This window comes from Lytechinus pictus, chromosome 3 (genome assembly GCF_037042905.1).
Source record: "Lytechinus pictus isolate F3 Inbred chromosome 3, Lp3.0, whole genome shotgun sequence".
Classification (NCBI taxonomy): domain Eukaryota; kingdom Metazoa; phylum Echinodermata; class Echinoidea; order Temnopleuroida; family Toxopneustidae; genus Lytechinus; species Lytechinus pictus.
The window spans coordinates 21,451,224-21,467,961 of NC_087247.1; the positions used below are offsets into that span (position 1 = coordinate 21,451,224).

Genomic DNA, 16,738 nt, shown 5'->3' on the forward strand with positions numbered 1-16,738 from the left:
ATATAAACAGATAAACACGCGTTTTGAATATCCAGTTTTGTTTTTCATTTTAAAAGTATAACTGAATTTGATTTTCTAGTTTTCTTCCTTTAATGTCATTTGCTGGCCTATGGACCTGAGTTTGGTTATTCGATCAGTTTTTTTTAAATAAGATTTCCATGGATGAACAAAATTATTATATTATGTTAATTACGGCGTCGCGGAATGATTTTGAAAGTGATGGGGTGCATAAAATCACAATCATTTATTATGTGTAATGTTCATTTTCATTTCAGGGAGGGGTCCGGTCGCACCCCCTGTATTTTATTTTGATCAGTATGTTAAAGCGAATTTGCTTAGGTGTGTTTGTTATTTTAATTGCACACACGGCCCCTAAAAAGCGAATTAAAACAAATCTAACTTAAAGTGAAGGGAATTAAAACTGTCATTTTTGAAAAGTTTGAACAAATTAGGCTATATTCTCGACATTTTAAATCAATATTTTATTTTCGGGCCATATAGGCCTGCAGATTTTGGGGAATTTATTATGTTCCTATAAGAACAAAATCAGCACGTTCACCAAATAACACAAATTTCAACATTGATGGTGTAACGGGAGGCTCACCAAGAACAATAATGAGATGCCCTTTAATAGCGCATGTAGATCAAAACACTAACTTATACAGAATTATTGTACAACTTAATATATAAAAATGATAGGCCTATATTTCATACAAATTAAAGCAAGTTACATATCATGTAGGCCTATATAGAAATTACAAAATTATATCCAACATAAACATAGAATCAAAGGACGTAAATGTGGGAAGGATGGAAGCTGAGAGGACGATGCAGTTAAAGGTAGGGAAATCCAGAGAAGGGCTAATTCACTGCAGTCTTTTGAATTAATTGTCAATCTTTCTATTAATGTCCGCTGTATGTTTTTATTTTTATATGATTGTTTATATGATAGTATATATATCAACATTGTTATCTATTACAGGCCTATAACGGACAGGTAAATGCAAATTATTTAGAATTTCATCCCGAGAAATCAGGTTTTTAAAATGCCAAATTAATAGCATAATCCCCATGTAATCACTCTAATAGTGTATTGAGATGCAATTTGTCATTCATATTTTCGATTTTTATGAGGTTGTGTTCTTTTCTTCAAGAAAAAGGCCGGAGACGGCACCCCTTTTCACAGCGTTACAACGCACGAGCTATGGGTACATCCGGGTACTTTTGCGAATCTATACCTATCGAGCAATGGCCGCCACGCTCCACACAATCACAGACGTTAAGTACGCGCGCCTATGGCGACTCCGCACTCTAGCGTAGTTAGTATACATCTCTATGTCTAAAGCGTACTAGTAGATCTACATGTTGTAGAAGAAGAAAACAAACAGAAGTGGAAAAAATGGAAGAGAGGGAGACAGAAAAGTAGGTTGAAAAGGAAAATGCACACCCATCCGTAATGAAGCGGATCTAGAGGGGGGGTTGGGGGGGTTGCAACCCCCCCCAAAAAAAAAAATCCGGGGACCATTTTTTTAAATCTTATCTTTTTTTTAAAACTTGTAATTTTATTTTATTCTATTTCTATGTATTTATTTCAAAAAGAGTGGTGTTTTAGATGCAAGAAAACGCCATTTTCACACACAGATTTTCAAAAATTTTCCCTACTGTGGGAGGGGGGACACCCAGTGGCGTAGCTACGGGGGGGCATGGGGGGCACGTGCCCCCCCCCCTGAGATTTGGTGTGCCCCCCTGAAAAAAATTGGCAGAGCAAAAAAAAAGGGAGAAAGAAGAAAAGAGAAAAAGAAAAAAGAAGAAAGACAGAAGAACAAAAAGGAAGAGGAAGATAAGAGGAGGAAGACGAGTGAATGAAATAATGTGAGGGGAAGACTTGCAAAAAAAAAATCTATCATGTTACCATATAAATTTTTTGCTTGCGCTTCGCGCCAGAATTGCCTGTTCAATGAGATTCATATCTTGCTCAATAGGCTGATATGGAGCAAGTTTTGAAGTCTATATACAAAACATGTTTTAGCTCAGACATCGAGCTTTCATTATTTTTTTTCATTTACAAATTTAAGTGCTCTGTAAAATGTTTGTTTTTATGGTCTACATATCAGCATTTTAAGCTCACTAGGTGTATTCCATAATGTTCCATTAAACAAATGTATTCAGAATGCCCAGATTCTAGGTCTAAATCTAAAACATGCGCGATGGCCTGCATGTTCTTTATTTAAAATGTACTTAAATTATCCAGTTTCACGTCAGAATATCAATAATTGTCTGCTCACGCTTCATGATCGCATTATTAATGATACCCAATTAACTATATCCTATTTATGATTTACAAAATATGAATAGAGTGTCCCGCTTTTAGGTCTGAAATCTCAATTTTCTACCTCTCGCGCTTCGCGCTCGCATCAATTGTTTAGTTACATACCTATCCCATTTATTAATACAAAAAGTGCTTAGAATGACCATTTTTAGGTCGGAATGTCAAAAAAATTTGCTCGCGCTTCGCGCTCGCATTATTGAAATATATACCGTCTTCGTGGGTAACTGTAAGCAGTCCTTAACAGGTCCCTTTTCAATAATGCTAGAACAGTTAATAAAAAAAAAATTCTGCTCGCGCTTGGCGTTCGCAGTAACCATCTAGTTACATACGAATCTTGTTCAGGATCACACATAACATTGCCCAGAATATTAAATTTTCAGGACAAAATACATAAAAGTAAAAAAAAAAATCGCTCGCGCTTCGCGCTCGCACTTTTTATAAGGCTTATTTCATGTTAATGTTGTTTTATAAGAATAAAACTAAGAAGTGACTGATCGGGGAAAATATAGGTGAAGATAATTTCGGGCACCGTCCCCTATTGGCGAAAGTCGGATCCGCCCTTGTGACACATACACACACACACACCGAAAAAATGGTGCCCCCCCCTGAAAAAGCAAGGACCCCCCCCCCAGTGCCCCCCAAGGAAAAAAATCCTAGCTACGCCACTGGGGACACCCCCTCCCACACCCTCCCCCCTCGCTCGCTCCGCTCGCTTGGACTCGGTCGCTACGCTCCCTCGCATACCACCCCAACCCCCCCCTTTATAAAAAGCTGGATCCGCCCCTCTACTTCTTTTTATTCTTCTTCTCCCTCTCCTTATTCTAGTTTTCCTTCATCAGACCTTTTGTAATCTTTCTACCCATCCACTTTTCAACAAGTAGCTTGAAATCATCTTCTATGTGACATTTTATGATCTTTTAACTTTTTGTCTCACCTGCATAGCAGAGTGAGACTATAGGCGCCGCTTTTCCGACGGCGACGGCGGCGGCGGCGGCGACGGCGGCGGCGACGGCGGCGTCAACACCAAATCTTAACCTGAGGTTAAGTTTTTGAAATGACAGCATAACTTAGAAAGTATATGGACCTAGTTCATGAAACTTGGCCATAAGGTTAATCAAGTATTACTGAACATCCTGCCTGAGTTTCATGTCACATGACCAAGGTCAAAGGTCATTTAGGGTCAATGAACTTAGACCATGTTGGGGGAATCAACATCAAAATCTTAACCTAAGGTTAAGTTTTTGAAATGTCATCATAACTTAGAAAATATATGGACCTAGTTCATGAAACTTATACATAAATTTAATCAATTATCACTGAACATCCTGCATGAGTTTCACGTCACATGACCAAGGTCAAAGGTCATTTAGGGTCAATGAACTTTGGCCGAATTGGGGGTATCTGTTGAATTACCATCATAACTTTGAAATTTTATGGATCTGATTCATGAAACTTGGACATAATAGTAATCAAGTATTACTGAACATCCTGTGCAAGTTTCAGGTCACATGATCAAGGTCAAAGGTCATTTAGGGTCAATGAACTTTGGCCAAATTGGGGTATTTGTTGAATTACAGCCATAAATTTGAAAGTGTGTTGGTCTAGTTCATAAAACTTGGACATAATAGTAATCAAGTATCACTGAACATCCTGTGCGAGTTTCAGGTCACATGATCAAGGTCAAAGGTCATGTAAGGTCAAAGATCTTTGGCCACGTTGGGGGTATTTGTTGAATTGCCATCATATCTCTATAAGTGTATTGGTCTAGTTCATAAAACGTGGAAATAAGAGTAACCAAGTATCACTGAACATCTTGTGCGAGTTATAGTAGTTTTCAAAATCAGCACTGCTGCTATATTGAATCGCGTGATGCAGGTGAGACGGCCAGAGGCATTCCACTTGTTATTATTTGTTTGATTTGTAAAATTTAGCCTATCAAGCTTGGCATATGTATACATCATGTCATACCATCCTAAAAGCTTATTTCAAAGGCTGAGGGAAAGTCTTGAGAAGAACAGACTGCGGAATCCTTATGAAGAGGCCGAGCATGCAATAGCTGGAGAATGTCAAGAAATGTGCCCCAAAAAGGAACAGAAAGAGTATGATTGCCTTTTACTTCTCCTTATGTTTCAAATGCGTTTAATGCCTCATCTGTATTAACACAATTGATCTTACTGAATTATGAAATGACAGAATGTTTGTGTATTTGCTTTCATTTAAACCATTCATTCTGTAATAAGACGGTACAAATAAATTAATGCCAAAAAAATTACAAATAGATATGAAGGAAAAATAAAAAAGACAGAGCTTCACATTGCTTTTAACTGACCTATGAAAATAAATAATTATATTTACAAATAGGTATTACATGGGGAGATTTATTTATATATAAGGCATGTTACAGACTTATAAAACATGTAAAATGTCTCAGTTCAAAATCGAGAAGGTAGAGGATTGCTTTTGAAAGATGGTACTTAATTGGTTATAATGAAATTACAAAGATGACAGCTATCTATAGTTAATTTTCTTTAAAGTAGTAAATACTGTTTTTTCACCCAAAATGCTTTGTTGATATATCCAAATACTTCAGTTCTTTAATTTTTATGGAGTTTGCTATTAATGCTAATGAATGTATTTTTCCTTTAGACGTGAAAATCAGAGAAGGCTTCATACATTGGAGATGGTTGAAGGAACCGAGAGAGAAAGAAGGTATGCAAATAACATCTCTCTTTCCAACTGCAATCTTTATATATTTTCTCTCTGTTTGTTACAAAAGTAACCATTTCCCCTCAAAAAGCTTCATTTGGGATGGAGAGTTGTACAACACCAAACGATTTTACTTACTTTTTCTCGCAATATATATAGATATATAGGTGTGTGTGTGTGTGTATAACTTTAGGAGGGATCTTTCGTTTGTTTTTTATCTATCTTCTATGTTAAATTTCTTGAATATTCCATGCTTTCAGTTTTTCAACTATTGTACTATGTTGTGCTATGTTACTTCTATATGGGAATGAAATCTTATTAAAGTTACAGCTGATGAGATTTTTATTTTTCTTCAAACTCTGGTGTGTGTAGTTTTCATAAAGGGCAGAGTCTCTAAATTGAGAAAAATCTTGTCATATAAATTATTACATGAATGCAAATTTATTTTTTCTAACTTGTAAAGGCCAAAGGTTGATTGTTCTCTTGCCATCAAAGAATACTCAAGACCAGCAGCAGGCAAAGAGCAGGCCAATCCTTGTGACCTACGACCTCCAGAGGTTCTTATGAAGGTTGTCAATCACATTGTACAAAAGTAAGGAGGTATTACTAAGTGTGAGTCCAATGCTGGGGGAAAAAAAATTTACATGGATCTCATTATATATGTACAATTTGATGTATGCAATGTAACCTACTACACATCATTTATTAACAAGAAGTCAGCCTAGTAGTGAAGCAATATGTCTGAAGTGTGGGGGAGGGGAAGTAATGGCTGAATAAAAATTATGTTAAAGAGGCTATGTAAATCTATAATTTACTCTTTGGTGAGTAGATTGTGAAAAGTGCACAGATAACTCTTGTGTATTTGATTATTTAGTATTTATTGTTTTTCCTATATACCGGTTTGTTCAGTAAGATTGCAGGTCTTAATTTGGCTTTGAATTATATTGGCCTCAATGCTCCCCTTTATTTCCCATTTTCACTGTATATTGAAATGGGCCATATAGAAAAGTAGCCTTGGCCAAAAATATTTGTGCAGCATAAATAGCACGTTGCCTCAAAAAAAATATTTAAAAAAAAGAATGAAATACAATTAGAATTGAGTAATTTAAGTTTTGAAAAGAAAACATTTTGTGTATATGAGCAAATGGCATTCTCTCTTCCCTAAATCACAATAACTTTGGGGCGTAGTATGCTGTCAATTTGACAGAATGAAAGCATTCACTGAATCTGTTTCTCAGATTCAACCCCCCCCCCCCCCTTCTAAAACAGTTTTCCACTTCGACCACTTGGGTGGATTCCCCTTTAATTGGAATAAGAATAATTGGTTGAATAATCAAAATTGGTTGGTGAAATATACATAATATAACTATATATATATATACTTATTAATTTTGCAAGATGTGCGATATTGGTAAAGGAGGTTTAGCTGCACAAGTGACCCAAAGTAAAAAAAGAACCTTCTGCCTAAAATTACTTTACTCTCTCACATTTTGTTTGAATAATTGTTTTCTTGCATGTGTATTGTCATTTTTTTAACCTTCAGTTGTTTTCTATTCACCAGCATTCTTACCCGTACCGACCTGCCTTGGTTCAAGATCTATAACTTTGCCTTTGATCGCCTCAGGGCAGTTCGGCAGGACCTTGTCATTCAGAGAGCCACTGGTGCAGAATGTGTTATGATTCTTGAACAGTGTGCAAGATTCCACATATACTCTGCCTACAGGTGAGACTTCAGAAAATGTGTCTGTTCAAAGGTGTGATCTGTCTGAACTTTAGATATTTCTGGGATGTAGAGTCAAACCAAGAACATGTAAACTAGTTTTTAATCTGATCAAAGATAATATTTTTATTTGAAGAATAATCTGATATATATTTCCACTGTTTCATTCAAAATTGTATTTGTCATGGAGAACTTAGGGAGAGGCTAAAGTTGAAAAATGAATAAATAAAATAATCACAAATAGCAAATTATCTCAAACATCCTTAATAGCTCAGCATCTCAATGCTGTGTGGAGTGATGTTAAATACCAACAGGTATTGAAAGAGCAAAATAGATGTTCTCAATTCATTCTTTTGACTGTCTTTATAGGTTGTGTTCTGCGCCCTTCTCGGAGTTTGATCCCAAAATCAATTCTGACCACACCAGCGAATGCCTCAAGAGACTTCTATTTATCTACCAACTACAACGTCAGGATGAAAATATAGAACTAGATCAAACTAAGCGAGATGCCCAAATTCAAATGGAGTCTTGTCATGTCATATTCAATTTAGGTACATGTATGTAGAATGTTGGTGTTGGTTGTGTAAAATGTAGAACTATCACTGAAGATAACTAATACCCCCGCCCTATGTGATTACCATGGCAACAATTTCCAACACATGGAAAAAAATATGTCTAATCCATCTTTACCCCAAGACCTATGTATTAGCAAAATATCATGAGAATTTGTTAAAATCTGATGAAGTAGTTTGAGCCGCAAGATCTTTGCCTAATTTTTCACATATAGTATATTGTTTCGCACTATGGCAACACAATTTCCGACACTTGCAAAAATATGTCCTGCACATCTTTACCTCAAAACCAATGTGTGTGACACGTTTCATGAGAATTGGTTGAAAACTGATGAAGTAGTTTGAACCAGAATATTTTTACCTTATTTTTGGCATAATTTGCTGTTTCCATGGCAACACAATATCTAACACATGCAAAAATGTGTCTTGCACATCTCTACCCCAAGACCAATGTGTGTTCCAAATTTCATGAGAATTGTTTGAAAACTGATTAAGTTGTTTGATTGAGCTGGAAGATTTTTACCTAATTTTTGGCATAATATGCTGTTACCATGGTAATGCAATTTCTAACACTTGTGAAAATGTGTCTTGCACATCTTTACCCCAAGACCAATGTGTGTTCCAAATTTCAAGAGAATTGGTTAAAAATTGAGGAAGTAGTTTAATGCGCAAGATTTGCAACGGACCGACCAACCGCCCGCCCGACCGTAGACCGATTCCTATATACCCCATTCAAACTTTGTTTGGCAGGGGGTATAATAAGCAAATACAGAAAGTTCCTGTGTTTTTGACTGTGTATAATTTATAGGAAGTGGGATAGCTACAGAACCTCTTATCAGTTAACACTGTCTTTATCACCATCAGCTATTTGTGTCTTTGATTTTATTTTAATGGTAATTTTCCACCTGTCTACACCTACTTGTCAACTTTCCATTCAGTCCCATGTTACATGGTCTAAGCCTAGCTAGTTCATCTTTATCCAGTTGGTCTAATTGGCATTTATCTCAATTTGTCTGATTTCCAGCTATACCCATTTATAATACAAGTTAATTGATATTATGCAAGGTTAACTTGATAGAGTGCAAGATATTAAGTAGACGAAATGGAAAATAAACAATCTGTGCACTAGACTAAATGACAGTCCAAGTGAGTATTAGACCAATGGTTGGATCATACAGTAACTAGACCAAATTGATAGTTGCCAAAGAGGGTGTAACCATGATGTTAAAGACAATCTGAGAATAAGTCCAATTTGCTAGTAGACTTGGGGTGTTTCACAGAGATTTAAGTATGATTAAGTCGCACTTAAATGCTGACGTGTACAAGACATGCAACGCGCAATCTTATTGATCAATACGCAGTAGTGCGCGTCCTCTTCGCATGATCTGACCAATGTGGTCATGCCTTTTATACCACACGCAAATAGACATTTAGAATAGACATCTTTGTGAAACACCCCCAGGTGGATACTAGTTTTTAGTTATGGTGGTGGAATAAAGCCATTAGATCAACAGCCTAATATAAAAGTCTGTGACATACTGTACATAGGCCCTATGGAAGTATACTGACTCACCCAAACTTATTCATTTTCATTCATTCACAGGTTCATTTGATGCATTGTTTCATATCTTGTCATTGCCAAAAGAAATTAGGTGAGTATATATACACTCCAAAAAAAGTTAAATAAAAGTTTTTGTATTCATTCAAGTTTAGAGTAGGGATTTTCAATTTTTCCAATTTTATCTGTTCATGTTCAGTTTGGAGATTCAAAGGAAACAACAGGATCAATTTTTAAGTAATTGATTGTGAAAATATTGTGAATTAGATAGACCCACATATCGTATTCAGTTATGTAATCTCCCGTTTGTTTCTCATAATACCTGTTCATGAGCTCCTGTCTGTATTTCTCAGAAAAAGTAGGATTTGGCATACATGTAGCCGAGGCTGGGTTATGACAGGGTCTGGGGTGCTCAGAATGAGAGGTTCAGGGTTAGAATAAGGTCCCAGGTTTGATTTAAATTTGGCTCTATATGCAGATTTAACGTCAGAGGACTTGCATCCATGTGTTGTGGATCTAGGACTCCCGTTCTATGATTTGACATCAGCAATGTGGTTTTTTTTCCAGGTTCAGCCCAAGATTAGTTAATGCAGTCGCTCTCGCAAAAGCCTCCTTAGAAGGGAACTATATCCGTGTGAAAAAGTTTGCAGTTAGCTTAAGTGCAATAGAATTATGCTGTCTACATACACATCTGCAACATATAAGGAGGTGAGAGTAAAGAGTAATTTTGTCATACTTTCTCCCAGAGTCTTTGTTTATCATTCACCTCTCTTTCTCCTTCTGTCATAACTTTACCTTGTCATTACTTGATGAAACCTTTATTATGAAGAATTTCTGGGTCCTGTTTCCCTTTCCATTTTTGTCTTGATTTCAGAGTCCACTCATATCAAACTAAAGGGAAAGTCAGCATAAGTGTTTTTATCAGGCTCAATTTTATTGAGTCATCAATGTCGTGCCATTGGTAACTTCCATGGAAAACCTACATTTTTTTTTACTGAGCGATGTAACCATTGTAGTTTACTAATGGTAATAGTTATCACTACTAATGGCTATGATATTATGAAATGAAGAAAAGAAGGCCCCAACCCCCACCCTTTCCACCAAAACTTTGACCACCTGCATTTTACCTATTTCATACTGTATGTATAAAAACCTTTTCTCCCCCTTTTCCTCTCACTCTGCCATTTTCTGTCACACTTGCTCCCCTTATTGTTTTGTAGTCTTCTATCCTTTGTGAATAAGAAGGAAAAAGGTATGGAATTAATGAAGGGGAGAGGAATGAAGAAATAATTATGAAAGTTAAACTATTTCACAACCATACATATTTTTTTGTTTTGTGAGTTTGTTGAAGTAGGATTAAAAAGATGAATGTTGAGTTATATTACAACTCTCTAGGGAAAGAAGATAATATTGAAGTGCTTATGATGACTGTTTAATTATTTTGAAATGACTATTCTTTGATTATAACAAAGGTGACATTGAAAAGGGAATGAAGAAGATGTGATAGTTAAATTATTAATGATCATCTAGCTTTCTTGAATGAGCGTAAAGAGGGTGACACAAAAGAGGGACAACATGGGAGAGAGAAAGATATTATGGTGACTGAAAATTTTGAGTTTCCTCATTTTTGTTTAGTCAAGCTTTGACAACAATGAATGCTGCCTTCAGCAGTCGTAACCTACTCTTCCCTATGCAAGTTCTGACTAATTGGCTCATGTTTGACGAGATGGAGGAGGCACAAGATTTTTGTCATCATTATGGTCTCACCTTGAAGGGAGGAAAAGTAGTATTTTCCAAAAGTTGCTCCTTGCAAGACTACAAACTCGTGAGTAAAATTATGACATTTTGCTATCTTGCAGAGGATATTTTGTGTGTGTTTATGATTACACTGTCTTATAATGTGAGGTCTCACATGCCTCTGTGCAACAGTACTTAATTTTGCTTTTGCGAGTTCTTGCCCATGGATTTTTTACTCTCCTTTTCTGTATTTTGATACTTTATTCAATTTCACACCAATTCTCTTCATTTCAATTTTTCAAATTATTGTAATTTGTACATTGATTTCTACATCTTGATTTTTCCTGCTTTTATGGCTGAATAAGTAAAAATCTATAATGATAGTAATATTACTCATCAAAGCATACTACACATGTTTTATAGTTTGTATTGCATAATGAACATTTGCTTCTATACAGTAAAAAAGATCTAAATATCAAAGTGGTAAAATAATATATTTTCACTTAATATTTTGATTGTTTATTTTGATTATCTTTAGCCTCCAAAACGCTCCTGGTGCACTTACATCGACTGCCAGCTTGAAGTCCTAACCATCCCAGATATTATTCAAGGAGCAGTGAGGTAACATTAATGATGCATCTGATTGTCAAAGTACACTAATGTCAAAGGATCATCTCAACATCATAGTAATTGTTCTTATGTCATACAGTATCCATGCAGTTCAGAGAATACAAATCTATACAGTACTTCAAACTTGTTTACCCAGTGACAGTTCATTTGTCTACTGTCCATATGAAAATATTAGGGAACTTGAGAATATACTGCAGTGATGGAGATTTCATGAACAGTAGGGGGAGGACAGAAACTTATCAAGACATTGTGAATTCTTCCTGCATCGAAATCTACCAAGTGACCTCACTGCAAATAAATTCTTATTGATTTCAGGCGATGATCAATGGGTACTTGTCATAAATGAATGTCGTCGTTAAAATGGAAAATAAGTACATTTGCCCGTCCAGCATTGAAGATCTGCAAAAGTTTGTTTCTTAGACGGGTGGGCAAATACAAATCTATAAAATATCGAGGTGGGGGGATGACCCCCTGATTACCGCCTTTACTATAGAGTCTAGCGAGGTAGCTGTAATCACTTTAGACAGTTTATAGATAGCAAGGGAATGTTCCATTTTTATCACCTTCAGATTTTTTTTATCGAAGACCTGTTCTGATGTATTGCAAGCAATCATGTTTTCTGAAGAAAAAACACTACTTAAATGAAATTTTGATGATTAATTAATATTTATATCATGTCTTGGTTTTAAGTGCCAGTAACTGGTTCAATGATCATCATTGACAGTTTATTTAGATGCGATGGTCAACCAGAGTAATTAATTTTCAGTTCATAAACATTCAAGAAAAAACAAGCAGCAATTTTTTTATATACAAATACTTGTAATCAATCAAGCAGGTAATACATTTATTTTGAGGTATTAGAAAGTTAAGTACAATATAATGATTCAGTTATGTACAAATTTCCAAATCAGTAACTTTTGCTTTTGAATATTATAGTACAATGGCCTCTCTAATGATAAATTGTACACATGTGATCTAATCAAGAGAGGCAATCACAAATATGATGTATAAACATAAAGATGAAATCATTTTCAAAACAGTAAATTTCTGTTTCTTTGGGTTTTTTTTTTCAACATAGGAAGGTCATAATTACAATATGCCTTTGAGATCAAGACATTTTTTTTTTGTAGATTGTTCTTTAGGCCTGATGTTGCCATCATAAAATGATGAAAGGTGGCCCATGACTGCCACATAATAAACCATAATTAAATAATGTGACAATAGTAATTACTGGTAGATGGAATGGGCAGTCAACCCAAACCAAATATAACCAGGGGCAGAAGCCACTTGCTCCTGGGGCTGAAACAGGGTTTCCCTCTTCACAGCCCGTATGGATGCAAGCTTGGGTTGTCATCCCCAAAGGGAGCCTGGTCAGCTAGGAGCCTAGCTAGACAAGCTAGTAACCTTGACTTCTAACCTCCCCTCCCAAAAGTTTGCTGCATAAACCAGATTAAATACGATATTTAGTTCTCCAAAGTTTTTTAAACAGACATCCATAAAATGTCGTGTTATAAGATTATTTGAAAATAGAACTTTTCTGTGCAATTACCAAAAGAAATGAGAACACAAGGCAACATATTTTGCTTAAACATTTGTGTGTCAAATGCTATTATTAAATTATTCTAATTCCTATTCAAGTATTGTGACACTTTTTGTAAGTATTTTGTATAAAGTTTGTTTAAAATTGCAAAGAGCAAAGATATGTTAATTGTATGCCCGTACCCTTTGATTTTAGAAATGTGAAATCACTTCTCTACATATCACCTGAAAATGCGCAATTCAATTCAATTCAGTTCATCTGTTTGTCCAAGCTCCTGCACAAGTTTATTAGAATATCAATATCTTACAAGTTGTATTATAAGTAAAATAAAATGCTATACATTTAAAATCTATTTTACGTTTAAGTCTGTTTAAGTGTATATATTCAGTCTTTGGGAGTGATGATTTTTAATGACAGGACATATTCGTTTGCCACTATCCAATAAAAATGAAAATGAATATAATCGTTTCCAAGAAAATACTGAAATACCAACATGCTTAACTGCAGCTGAATATGGAATCTCTCAGTATTAATGGTCTTGATATAAGATTAAATAAATGAAACTTTACAAGAACACCAAATGAACTTCTCTGCTTCTTGTAGATTGGAAATGATTAACACCAATCACTGGCCCAGTTCATGGACAAACAGCATTCTTTCAAAGGAGCCCTGAGTCTACAGATCTTGTACAGTCTTTATAATAGCCAGAAAGGCTACAGGAGATATCCTCAGGTTCTCTTTACTCTGAATCTCTTTTCCGCCTTCTGCCTGTTGCAACAGTGGTGCTTGGTACAGCTACGTGATGAATATGATGACGATGGTGATGAGAATGATGTCTTGCTTTCATCATTTCCTCCTCATCTTCAGTTGGGGATTTTAACTCTCCAGTTTGATACAAAGGGGGTCCACTTTGTAACTGGTCTGATCTGGCTTCAGCTGGCATTGGTTGATCTTGAATGTTTTCTCTCTGTTGTGTTTCATTGTTACTTTGTACAGGACCCGCTCTAGGTTGATCAGGATCTGTACCTGTATATTTAGAAATGGGATCCACAAGTTTGGGTTGAACAGACTCTTCTACTGCTTGTCCTGGCTCCCTTATCAATTGTGTCTCTCCTGGTGTCTCTACACCATGAATCACAGCTGGTATTTCTGCGATTTCCATTGCTGGCATGGTTTCATGGGAATCCCTGTCTTCTTCGGGTAACTCCAGAACTAGTTCAGATGGCATTGCTGGGTCCGAGCCTGCTTGAGGAGAGTTTGAGTTTCTTGTGGTGGGGCTTTTTGTACTTGGTTGCAAGTCTGGTGATTCTTTGGGAGGAACAGTCTTTGGGGTAATACTTGATGATGGTTCAGGAGGTAGTTCAGGGTAGTTCACACCCTCATCAGATAACACATGAGGACTAAGGTTTATTTCCTCTACAAGATCTTTATCAGTTCCTAGATCTAGTTCCGAGCTTAGACCTTTCTGGTTCTGCAAAAAAAATGTTTAGTTTCAAGTATTTATGTATTGCTTGAGTCACATTTTACTGGGGATGTCATTTAATCCAATCTACAATTTGGTACCAATTGTATCTGTTCAACTTATTTGCAGACATCTTTCTATTCCTTACACAAACTAGCACTGGTAGGCTATTTCAGTGGCAGTGCAGAGACTTTACAGAAATTCATGCAGTCTCTACACATGAATTGTACAGAAGTCTTATGATCTCTATAATTTTATGCCATTTGCTTCTACAATTTCACACTTAGCAAGATCATTCAGGCTTAGATGCCCCTATGGAGCACATAAAACCATGTGACAATCATACACTCAGGGTTGTATTGCATAAAAGTTTATATAGTAACTTTGCCATCCAATGGTAACTACCATGGTAATACTGATCAACAGCCAATCAAAATCAAGAACTCCATAAAGTTACCATTGAATGGCAAAGTTACCATCCCTATCCCTTTCTAATTTGAGACCCCATAAGTCCATGTAATACAATAACTATTTCGACTCCATGATAGGGTCATTAATATTAAATGTGCCCTAAGCATATCTGGGGCTTCTTCCAAAGAAGACTTAAGATTAAATCCCATTTCACATCGATCTGAATGAACTCCTGATTGATGCAAATGAAAGTTGCTTTGATAATTTGGAGTTACCTTTCATTCAAATTGTTTTTATCTGCAAGGTGCCCCAAAACCACCAAGTGTATTCTCACATCGATCTTTTTTTTTTTAATCTGTGCATTTCTGATAGCTTCTCAATGTTTTATGCAAATTGATATCAAAAATTTTTAACACAAGTCAAAAGTATTTCAATTTGAAAATTTGTCATATTTTGGCAAGCTTTAATATGCAGGTTGAAACAAAGGCAAGATTTGGTGCTACAGTAAGTTAGATGCTTTGAGATTTAAATAGTAATCTGTTCAGAGTTACTATTATATCATATGTTCTTGTTCTAATTCGGTTTTCTTGTCTTTAAATCTTATTAGATATGAATAATTAAACAAAAGAACTTACCTTCAAATCAATCACAACTGGGGCAATTTCTGGCAAAGAGAAGAAAGGACAAAGATTTATCTCATTTTCTTTTATGAGGATAAGATGCATTAATTGTCAAGTTCAAGAATCTCACATTATATTCAATAAACATCTTGAATACATGACATTTGTCAAAATAAGCATACATGTATCAGGGGCCTCCAGTGATAATTTTACAGGAATTCATGGCTACATCCTTTAGTTTGGAAACCAAAGTTGGATTTTTTTTTTCTTGTAAACTGAATATAAACTAGCATGTAGGAACAGTATTCAATTTTCAAAAGAAATTTGAAGAACTCACTTGTCACTTCTGGTATCAACTCATCCATTGGTTCTGTCCCTACTCCTAATTCTTCATCCTTGAAAATTTCACCGGTTGCATCCAATCTAAAGTCTGCTGATTCCAGAAAATCTGCACTACCGATCACTTTTCTGCCGTCTTCTACCGTGAACGAGCTGTCCTCTGGATCATAATCTGAAAAGCTCTCACTCGTGTCGTTGGAGACGGAAGTGATACTAGTTGTGTTGATATTAGGTTTGAATGCTGAATTTGACTGAGTGGCAGTCTCAACTAGATTATTGTCAGGAATGGTAATTGCTGGTTTCAGAGGTGGTTGGATTCCACCTCCCGGGCGCTCCTGTCTGGTATTTTCTGACCCAACAGGGTCTTGATCTGTTTGGAAAAAAAATACAGTAAATAATTTCTTGTTAAAATAATCATTCAAATGTTTTAATATGGATAGGTAAATATTTACTCCACCATAGCTGTTGAATTAACATGCTTTCCAATAAAATGATCCATTTAGCTGATCATCATTGCAATTCCTTGGATACAGTATTCTGTTTTATAGAACTAAAATACCAAAGCTCACATAGCAATGATAAACCACTTTTCATTAATTAATCAAAATCTATATCAAGCAAATGATATTGCTTGGATGATAAATTGTGTAAATAAAATGAGTTGAATGTTTAGGAAAGCAAAAAAGGAGAAAACATTGAGGTCTTAATAGTGTATGCAATGAAATAGTCATTGATCGGAGATGGCATTTTCCACAGATGAAGTGATCAGCTGTGGACCAAAATGTATTACCTAGTCAGGAAAGAGGCTTTTCCCCAAAAAAAAATTTGAGATGGTGGGTTTATGTCAGGTAAGCAACAACACATGCTTCCAGAAGGCAGGTAAACAAAAAGTAAATTAAATAGCAAGGCTTACCTGGGCACATATATTTGGGCATGGCTCTGATACCGATCTCCATCTGGCAGGAAGCCACTTCCATGTAACAGTAGTTAGCATAGAGCCTTCCATCAGAGCCACAAACAACAGAGCCTGGTTCGTGCTGACATGACCGCTGACAACCACACCTTGACTGGTCATCTAGGCTCAGGTCATCATCACTGTTGGTCACTGTGATGG

At 35.9% G+C, this 16,738-nt stretch overlaps 2 protein-coding genes across 5 annotated transcripts in view; one reads left to right on the forward strand and one right to left on the reverse strand.

Moving 5' to 3' along the window:
- Positions 1 to 1,243: 1,243 nt before the first annotated feature.
- Positions 1,244 to 13,144, forward strand: LOC129257634 (SAC3 domain-containing protein 1-like). Its single transcript, XM_064096629.1, has 10 exons — positions 1,244 to 1,422; positions 4,261 to 4,428; positions 4,976 to 5,038; positions 5,499 to 5,627; positions 6,597 to 6,758; positions 7,125 to 7,306; positions 8,931 to 8,979; positions 9,453 to 9,593; positions 10,521 to 10,710; positions 11,161 to 13,144. The coding sequence occupies exons 1-10, from the start codon at positions 1,400 to 1,402 to the stop codon at positions 11,245 to 11,247; spliced, it is 1,194 nt and encodes a 397-aa protein (XP_063952699.1). The 5' UTR covers positions 1,244 to 1,399; the 3' UTR covers positions 11,248 to 13,144.
- LOC129257633 (C3 and PZP-like alpha-2-macroglobulin domain-containing protein 8) overlaps positions 12,070 to 16,738 on the reverse strand; it is a 39,743-nt gene continuing 35,074 nt past the window's right edge. For all 4 annotated transcript variants that reach the window (XM_064096628.1, XM_054896008.2, XM_054896007.2 and 1 more), the window contains 4 exons: positions 16,538 to 16,738; positions 15,623 to 15,994; positions 15,301 to 15,329; positions 12,070 to 14,263 (listed from right to left, as the gene is read on the reverse strand). In XM_064096628.1, the coding sequence (XP_063952698.1) occupies positions 13,532 to 14,263; positions 15,301 to 15,329; positions 15,623 to 15,994; positions 16,538 to 16,738 (1,334 nt within the window). In that variant the 3' untranslated portion in view covers positions 12,070 to 13,531. The remainder of the gene's footprint in view (positions 14,264 to 15,300; positions 15,330 to 15,622; positions 15,995 to 16,537) is intronic.